This window comes from Oncorhynchus kisutch, linkage group LG4 (genome assembly GCF_002021735.2).
Source record: "Oncorhynchus kisutch isolate 150728-3 linkage group LG4, Okis_V2, whole genome shotgun sequence".
NCBI classification, from domain to species: domain Eukaryota; kingdom Metazoa; phylum Chordata; class Actinopteri; order Salmoniformes; family Salmonidae; genus Oncorhynchus; species Oncorhynchus kisutch.
The window spans coordinates 11,672,292-11,681,591 of record NC_034177.2 but is presented as its reverse complement, the minus strand read 5'-3'; the positions used below and the strand labels follow the sequence as shown (position 1 = coordinate 11,681,591).

The 9,300-nt window shown below is 42.2% G+C and overlaps 1 protein-coding gene across 2 annotated transcripts in view; it reads right to left on the bottom strand.

Moving 5' to 3' along the window:
- The window catches only part of LOC109889042 (nexilin-like), a 32,116-nt gene continuing 22,816 nt past the window's right edge, over positions 1 to 9,300 (bottom strand). Inside the window, exons 8-14 of one of the 2 annotated variants that reach the window (XM_020480191.2) lie at positions 8,140 to 8,328; positions 7,738 to 7,929; positions 3,809 to 4,006; positions 2,206 to 2,427; positions 1,932 to 2,123; positions 1,408 to 1,771; positions 1 to 914 (exon numbers count right to left, since the gene is read on the bottom strand). In XM_020480191.2, the coding sequence (XP_020335780.1) occupies positions 901 to 914; positions 1,408 to 1,771; positions 1,932 to 2,123; positions 2,206 to 2,427; positions 3,809 to 4,006; positions 7,738 to 7,929; positions 8,140 to 8,328 (1,371 nt within the window). In that variant the 3' untranslated portion in view covers positions 1 to 900. Of the gene's footprint in view, positions 915 to 1,372; positions 1,772 to 1,931; positions 2,124 to 2,205; positions 2,428 to 3,808; positions 4,007 to 7,737; positions 7,930 to 8,139; positions 8,329 to 9,300 lie in introns of those variants that run through there. The other variant, XM_031822426.1, reaches the window with a different exon arrangement.

Below are 9,300 nucleotides of genomic sequence, written 5' to 3'. Positions count from 1 at the left end.
TAGTATTTAGCACTTTTTATTAAAACTTTAAATAAACACATCACAAACATGTCACTATACTGTATTTCAAGCCATACAACAGTGTCCAAGACAATTATATAATCAATTTCCTGTAGAGTTGTACTTTAACTCAATGTGAAAAATACTTTTGGGATATGAAAAATCTAAGTGTACATTACAACCAAACCTTTCAGATAACTATTCAAATATTAAAAATGAAAAGAAACAAAAAATCCTAATTAGATCATTATTTTATTAGTAACCAATTCTGCAAATTAACTGTGCAATGCATACTGCTGTGTCTATTTTACAGGTATTTCATTAGGCTTTAAATTGGGTTGCACCATATTCTCAAATGGAACTTTCTGAAATGTTACCTTTGAAGGGAGACTTTCCCTGATGCAAAGATGTTATGCTTTATGACAGTGTTATTCAATTCCAGTCCTGGAATGCCAAAACATTTCAGTTTTTTGCTTCTACCTAGTAGTTAATTGCACTCACCTGGTGTCCCAAGTCTGAATTAGTCCCTGATTAGAAGGAGAGGATGAAAACCAGAAGCGTTTCAGCCCTCCAGGATCAGAGTTGAACAGCCTTGATATATGATGTTATGATCACAAAATCAATCTGAACATCATTCGTGACAGCAATCACTCAGGGGATCAATATGTGATTTGGCACAGATTTCATCCTAAACGTAATACTGAAAGGGAGTGCAGCTTTATTGATGAATGATGAGCAATACGTAAACAACACGATATTGCACTTTTCATGTTGTGTGTATCCCGAGACGGAATGGAGAGCATAATGCTGTTTCCTCCTCTTTTTGGCCCTACCACGAGGGATGAAGTTTTACAAAAGGAGTGAGAGAGACAAGGGAAAGTTCCAGAAAAAAGTAGAGCATCAGTAGTCATCAGCTGTAAGAGAGAAACAGAAGATGGGATTACACACGGCTGAAACTGAACCAAGCCGATGAGGAAGAGGAGCATGCGATCCCTTCCGATCGTAGGAAGATCAGGAAGAGGAGCATGCAATCCCACCCAATCATAGGAAGATCAGAAAGTGGAGCATGCGATCCCATCCAATCATAGGAAGATCAGGAAGAGGAGCATGCGATCCCATCCAATCTTAGGAAGATCAGGAGGAGGAGCATGCGATCCCATCCAATCATAGGAAGATCAGGAAGAGGAGCGTGCAATCCTATCCAATCATAGGAAGATCAGGAAGAGGAGCATGCGATCCCATCCAATCTTAGGAAGATCAGGAAGAGGAGCGTGCAATCCCATCCAATCTTAGGAAGATCAGGAGGAGGAGCATACGATCCCATCCAATCAGAAAAAGATCAGAAAACCAAATCAGGAAGTGGCATCATGCAGACATGTAGTGACAGTCAGATGGAAGATTGCTTACTTTCTATCGTTAGGATGCAGGTGCTGGCAGCGGTGCCTCTGCTGTTGACAGCTTTGCACATGTACTCTCCCTCGTCCTCTGGGAAGGTCTCTGGCAGGTAGAGGCAGAATGTCTCTCCTCTCTCTATGTACTGATAGTCTTCACAGTCCTGGAGCATCTCCCCCTCAAACCACCAGGTCACCTCCGGCTTGGGCTCCCCGGTGATCTTCACCGTGAACCGCACTGGCTCGGCATCCACCACCGATTGGTTCTTCAGGGGCTTCTTAAACCACGGAGCCCCCGACCTGGCGTGGTCCTCCTCATCCTCATAGGCTGCCGAGCTATTGATGATGCTTCCCTCTTCCTCCTCCTCATCTTCCCTTTTCTGACAAAGATATGACACATGATATCACATTTTTTATTTTTGGAAACCCTCCCTCCACTGAACTGTCATGCGTTTTTAGAATGTCATGCGAGTCAGGGACGTTTTCAACTGTTTAACAACGAGAAACCCGATGATTGAACCCGATGAAAGAGGGATTTACTTTTTGGAGAGCGGCGTCAATCTCTTGCTGTTCGAACTGCATCCTCTGAAGCTTCTGTTCGTCCACCCTCTTCTTCTCCTCCTCCTCTCTGGCTCTGGCCATTTGTTCAAACCGTGCGCGCATGTCCACCTTCTGTCTGAACGGAGCCTCGTCAGCCCCTTTCTCTGTGTCCTTTTTGCCTTCATCATCATCCTGAAAAAACAGCATAACATGATACAGACCGACGCGTTTGGAGTTCCAACGCGATTCTGAAGGATCATGCTAAAATATATACCTCCTGGATCCTCTCTTCTTCCCTCTCTTTGATTTCCTCATCTACAGCCTTTCTCTTTGCTCTCACATCCTCAATCTTCTTCTGGACCTCCTCGTCTTTCAACTGCTTGATCTTCTCAAACTTGGACTTGAGGTTCTTGGCCTGGATGGAGCCGGTCCTCTTGAGTTTCTTCAGCTCCTCATACTCCTTACTTACTGTATCAGAGCTCTCATTCACCACATCCTTAGGAGAGAAACACATATAGTGATAAGATTAGTTTTGAGGATACAGACAAAACAGAAGCATAGGCCTAATAATTTCAACACATAGGAAATTAGGCTGTATGCCTCAAGTGTTTCAGAGTAAGAGTGCTGATCTAGGATCAGGTCAATGTTATCTTGTGATTATGGTATAAAAGGCTAAACTGTTCCTAAATCAGCACTCCTACCCAGACATACTTTATAAATACAGTGGGGCAAAAAATTATTTAGTCAGCCGCCAATTGTGCAAGTTCTCCCACTTAAAAAGATGAGAGAGGCCTGTAATGTTCATCATAGGTACACTTCAACTATGACAGACAAAAGTAGAAAAAAAATCCAGTTAAATTACATTGTAGGATTTTTTATGAATTTATTTGCAAATTATGGTGGAAAATAAATATTTGGTCAATAACAAAAGTTTATCTCAATACTTTGTTATATACCCTTTGTTGGCAATGACAGAGGTCAAATGTTTTCTGTAAGTCTTCACAAGGTTTTCACAAGGTTTTCTCCTCTAGAGCAGTGATGTTTTGGGGCTGTTGCTGGGCAACACGGACTTTCAACTCCATCCAAAGATTATCTATGGGGTTGAGATCTGGAGACTGGCTAGGCGACTCCAGGACCTTGAAATGCTTCTTACGAAGCCACTCCTTCGTTGCCCGGGCGGTGTGTTTGGGATCATTGTCATGCTGAAAGACCCAGCCATGTTTCATCTTCAATGCCCTTGCTGATGGAAGGAGGTTTTCACTCAAAATTGCACGATACATGGCCCCATTCATTCTTTCCTTTACACGGATCAGTCGTCCTGGTCCCTTTACAGGTCTACAATTTTGTTTCTGGTGTCCTTTGACAGCTCTTTGGTCTTGGCCACAGTGGAGTTTGGAGTGTGAGACTGCTTGAGGCTGTGGACAGGTCTTTTATACTGATAACAAGTTCAAACAGGTGCCATTAATACAGGTAACGAGTAGAGGACAGAGGTGCCTCTTAAAGAAGAAGTTACAGGTCTGTGAGAGCCAGAAATCTTGCTTGTTTGTAGGTGACCAAATACTTATTTTCCACCATAATTTGCAAATAAATTCATTAAAAATCCCTCAATGTGATTTTCTGGATTTTTTTTCTCATTTTGTCTGACATAGTTGAAGTGTACCTATGATGAAAATTACAGGCCTCTCTCATCTTTTTAAGTGGGAGAACTTGCACAATTGGTGGCTGACTAAATACTTTTTTTGCCCCACTGTATGGCCCCTGGTTCTCCTCAACTTGTTATCAATCTCTACAGTTGGTAGTTCCATGCCAATATCCATAAGACTTCCCACGTGGGTCTTTAACAGCATTGTGAGACTGATACCATGTTGATGACTGACCTCTCCCATCTCTTGTCTGAGCTGTTCAAACTCCTGTTTCTCCTGCTCCATTTTCTTCTTGCGCGCCGCCACTTTGCACCTCCTATCGGCTTCCTCCTTCTGCTTTAGCAGCTCTTCAAAGTTCATCTCCAGTTTTCCAGGTTGCAATGCTTCCTGGGAGTCGCTCTTGACCATTCCATCCTCGTCCTCATCTAGCACCTACCAGCACACAAACACAGAGCATGGTGTCATTGACAATCTCACAATAAACCAATTAGAATCCAATCAAAGTTTGTTTGTCACATGCGCCAAATACAACAACCTTACAGTGAAATGCTTACTTACAAGCCCTTAACAAACAAAAATAAGAGTTAAGAAAATATTTACTAAATAAACTAAAGTAAAAATAATAAAAAATGTACACAATAAAATAACAATAACGAGGCTATATACAGGCGATATCAGTACCTGATCAATGTGAAGGGGTACAAGTTAGTGGAGGTAATGGAGGTAATATGTCCACGTGCTGTAGGTAGGGGTAAAGTGACTATGCATAGATAATAAATAACAGTGAGTAGCAGCAGTGTAAAAAAAAGGGGGGGGGGGGGGGTCAACGCAAATAGTCCTGGTAGCCATTTGATTAACTTTTCAGCAGTGTTCTGGTTTGGGGGTAGAAGCTTTTGGACCTAGACTTGTCGCTCCGGTACCGCTTGCCGTGCGGTAGCAGAGAGAACAGTCAATGACTAGGGTGGCTGGAGTCGTTGACAATTTTTTGTCCTCAATGCCATCGGATGAATCCCGGAACATACTGTATTCCAGTCTGTGCTAGCAAAACAGTCCTGTAGCTTAGCATTTGCGTCATCTGACAACTTCCATATTGAGCGAGTCACTGGTACTTCCTGCTTTAGTTTTTGCTTGTAAGCAGGAATCAGAGGATACGGAGCATGATGGAGAGCTTTGTATGCGTCTCTGTGTGTGGAGTAAAGGTGGTCTAGAGTTTTTTTCCCCTCTGGTTGTTTATGTGACATTCTGGTAGAAATGAGGTAAAACTGGTTTAAGTTTTTCTGTATTAAAGTCCCCAGCCACTGGGAGCTCCGCCTCTGGATGAGCATTTTCTTGTTTGATTATGATCTTATACAGCTCATTAGGTGTGGTGTTAGTGCCAGCAACAGTTTATGATGGTAAATAGACAGCTACAAAAATATAGATGAAAACTCTCTTGGTAAATAGTGTGGTCTACAGCTTATCATGAGGTACTCTACCTCAGGCAAGCAAAACCTAGAGACATCATTAATATTAGATTTCTTGCACCAGCTGTTATTGACAAATAGACACACACCCCAGCCCTCGTCTTACCGAACATAGCTGTTCTGTCCTGCCGATGCTTAGAAACCCCAGCCAACTGTATATTTTACATATTTCCGCCATGTCTCAGTGAAACATAAGATATTACAGTTTTTAATGTCCCGTTGGTAGGAAAGTCTCGAACGGAGCTCATCCAGTTTATTGTCCAATGATTGCACTTTGGCCAATAGGACAGATGGTAGAGGCGGGTTACCCACTTGCCGACGAATTCTCACAAGGCACCCGGATCAGTGTCCCCTGTATCGGCGTCTCCTCTTCTTGCGAATGACGGGGATTTGGGCCTGTTCTGGAAACCTTTGAATCTGACTCGTTAAATAAAACATCTTCATCCAGTTTGAGGTGAGTAATCACTATTCTGATATCCAGATGCTCTTTTTGGTCATAAGAGACGGTGGCAGACACATTATGTACAAAATAACTTACAAAAACTAGAAAAAGCTTCTAGCTTCTCACAATCTTTAATCTCAAATCGATCATTGCATCATATCAGCTTCCAAAAACAAATTAACACACCACCTAAACCCTCCCACAATGAAACACAAACAATGAACTACCGGATGAAAAGCAAAGATAAAGCAACATAATCACATTGAACAGAAAAGCTACTGCAACCAAATTACATTGAATTTCTCATTAGATGATCCTGTAAAAAGCTTTTGAATGACATGAAGATCTTTAACTCATTCTATAATAATAAGGTAGATGTAACGGTCATTGGTGGAAGAAGGTGAGGACCAAAGCACAGCGTGGTAAGTGTTCATATCTTTTAACTAAGTAATAGAACACTGAACAAAACAATAAACGACCAACGAACAGTCCCGTAAGGTGAATGACAAAAAACACTAAACAGGAAAATAATCACCCACAACTCAAATGTGAAACCAGGCTACCTAAATATGGTTCTCAATCAGGGACAACAATAAACAGCTGCCTCTGATTGAGAACCGTACCAGGCCAAACACAGAAATCCCAAAACATAGAAAAAGGAACATAGACAACCCACCCAACTCACACCCTGACCATACCAAAACAAATAGATAATAAAAGAACTAAGGTCAGAACGTGACAGTAGAAGCCTTTCATTGTCCTTGTAGAATCAGGTAGAATCAGAGTCAGAATAAGCAGGACACACATGATAAAGAGCCATCCATTCACAACCTTGTATTTACAGTAAGAACTTACAGTATTAGCATTTCATGGCAATCACTATTATTTCTTCTTAGTCAGTGGACAAATACAATTGTCATTTGAAAGTGAAAATATCTTACTTCTCCATCTCGATATGAAGTCTTAGATTTTTCTAGATCCAGGGAGCTCTTTAAGGAGATCATTTTGAAGGTAGGAACAACAATTGCAAGTGTACCATTTGAGTTTGAACAGTAACATTACATCATCATGTATGATTAATCCATGTCCAATTAGAGTCCAATTATAGATTGAGTTCCTATACTAAATAAATATAGCCTACCTCAAATGTTAATATTGCCGTTAGTTTTCCGTAGATTGAAGAAACATTGGTCACACTTTAAATCAACCATAACAGTAACACTTCAAGTGTTGTTCAATATATAGGTATATAACTCTGTCATTCTAGTTGACATTAGAGTTTATTTAAAAAAAGGTCAAGTTTTGTATTGACACTTTAAGATGCGCTTAAGACACTGTTATATGTGCTTCGTGAAATAAACTTCATTCATATAAAAAATAAATAATAATGGGCTCCCGAGTGGGGCAGCGGTCTAAGGCACTACAGACCTTGGTTCGATCCCGAGCTGTATCACAAATGGCCGTGATCGTGAGTCCTATAGGACGGTGCACAATTGACCCAGCATCGTCCGTGTTAGGGGAGGGTTTGGCCGGGGTGGCTTTACTTGGCTCATCGCACTCTAGCGACTCCTTGTGGAGAACCGGGTGCCTGCAGGCTGACCTTGGTCATCAAGTGAACAGTGTTTCCTCCGACACATTTGTGTGGCTGGCTTCCGGGTTAAGAAGGGCAGGTGTTAAGAAGCACGGTTTGGCGGGTCATGTTTCGGGGGACGCATAACTAGACCTTCACCTTCCGAGCACGTTGGGGAGTGCTAACGATGAGACACGATTGGAATTAGGGATAGAAAGGGGGTAAAATCCCCTTAAATGATAAATTATAGTAATAAAAAAAATAAAAACTCTTCAAGTGTTAACACTATAACTTCTTAACTTATGAAAGGACAATGAAGTATTCAAAAGCACTTCATAAAGCCTACATATAGACATCATGAAACATTAGTCACTATGGCTCTATTCATGATGAGTCATCAAAATAATTTCAATCTTTTCACATGCTTCTTCTGAACATAGCCTACTTCAGTCGACGTGTTAGCGCAGGGCTTCATTTGCTACATGCTGGTGCTGCCTGCAGAGGTATGTTCATAGAGATCATATAATTCACAAATGTATTGTTTTATACGATAGTTATACCATATTTGATCCACTTCTAAAATTAACGTTTTCCTGACCAAGATGGCAGATTTTTTTGTCATGTTGCTAGGATACCAAATTCCACTAGTAAATTGTAGGATCTCTATGGTTATGTTACCCAGTCCTACCATATTCTTGCGGGCTTCTGCGAAGAGCCTCTTCTCCTCCTCCAGCCTCCTCTTGGCCTCCTCCTCCGCTTTCTTCTCCTCCACCTCTCTCCTCTGACGCTCCTTGTCCTCGAAGCTGACACACAGCTTCCCTGGCTTGCTGCCCTCCAGGTTCAGCATGGCCATCAACACCTCGTCATCGTCATCCACTATCTGGTGAAGGAGGACAACGACAAGAGAGCTCAAACTAGTGTCTGACATCTCGGGGCTCACAATATTAAGCATAAAAAAGGAGCTGTAAAGACAGTGATTATATTGATGGTCCCAGATCTGTTTGTGCTGGACGTTTGGCATAGGAGCTGGCAAGACAGCCCAAACAGATATGGGGCAAGGCGAAGTGACCATCACATCACACTCACTGACCATGCTTTTCCTGGCCTCGGCGAAAGCCTTCCTCTCCTCTTCCATTCGTCTCTTGTATTCAACCTCTGCTGCTTTGCGTTCATTCTCTACCCTCTGTTTCTCAAGCTCCCCGAAGCTCAACCTCAGTTTACCAGGCTGGATGACGTCTCTCTCGCCTTGAGCTCCTTGTGAGTCCTCCTCATCTTCTCCCTGCAAGTACATAGAGTTCCAAAGTCACACCAGGCCCAAGGCTAGGGAAATACAGTGGCTTGCGAAAGTATTCAACCCTTTGGCATTTTTCCTATTTTGTTGCCTTCCAACCTGGAATTAAAATATATATTTTTAGGTTTGTATCATTTGATTTACACAACATTCCTACCACTTTGAAGATGCAAAATATTTTTTATTGTGAAACAAACAAGAAATAAGACAAAAAAACTGAAAACTTGAGCGTGCATAACTATTCACACCCCCAGTCAATACTTTGTAGAGCCACCTTTTGCAGCAATTACAGCTGCAAGTCTCTTGGGGTATGTCTCTATAAGCTTGGCAAATCTAGCCACTGGGATTTTTGCCCATTCTTCAAGGCAAAACTGCTCGAGCTCCTTCAAGTTGGATGGGTTCTGCTGGAGTACAGCAATCTTTAAGTCATACCACAGATTCTCAATTGGATTGAGGTCTGGGCTTTGACTAGGCCATTCCAAGACATTTAAATGTTTCCCCTTAAACCACTCAAGTGTTGCTTTAGCAGTATGCTTAGGGTCATTGTCCTGCTGGAAGGTGAACCTCCGTCCCAGCTTAAATCTCTGGAAAACAAGCAGGTTTCCCTAAAGAATTTCCCTGTATTTAGCACCATCCATCATTCCTTCAAATCTGACCAGTTTCCCAGTCACTGCCGATGAAAAACATCCCCACAGCATGATGTTGCCACCACCATGCTTCACTGCAGGGATGGTGTTCTCAGGGTGATGAGAGGTGTTGGGTTTGTGCCAGACATAGCATTTTCCTTGATGGTCAAAAAGCTCAATTTTAGTCTCATCTGACCAGAGTACCTTCTTCCATATGTTTGGGGAGTCTCCACTGTGGAGCTTTGCAGCTCCTTCCGGGTTATCTTTGATCTCTTTTTGCCTCTCTGATTAATGCCCTCCTTGCCTGGTCCGTGAGTTTTGGTGAGCGGCCCTC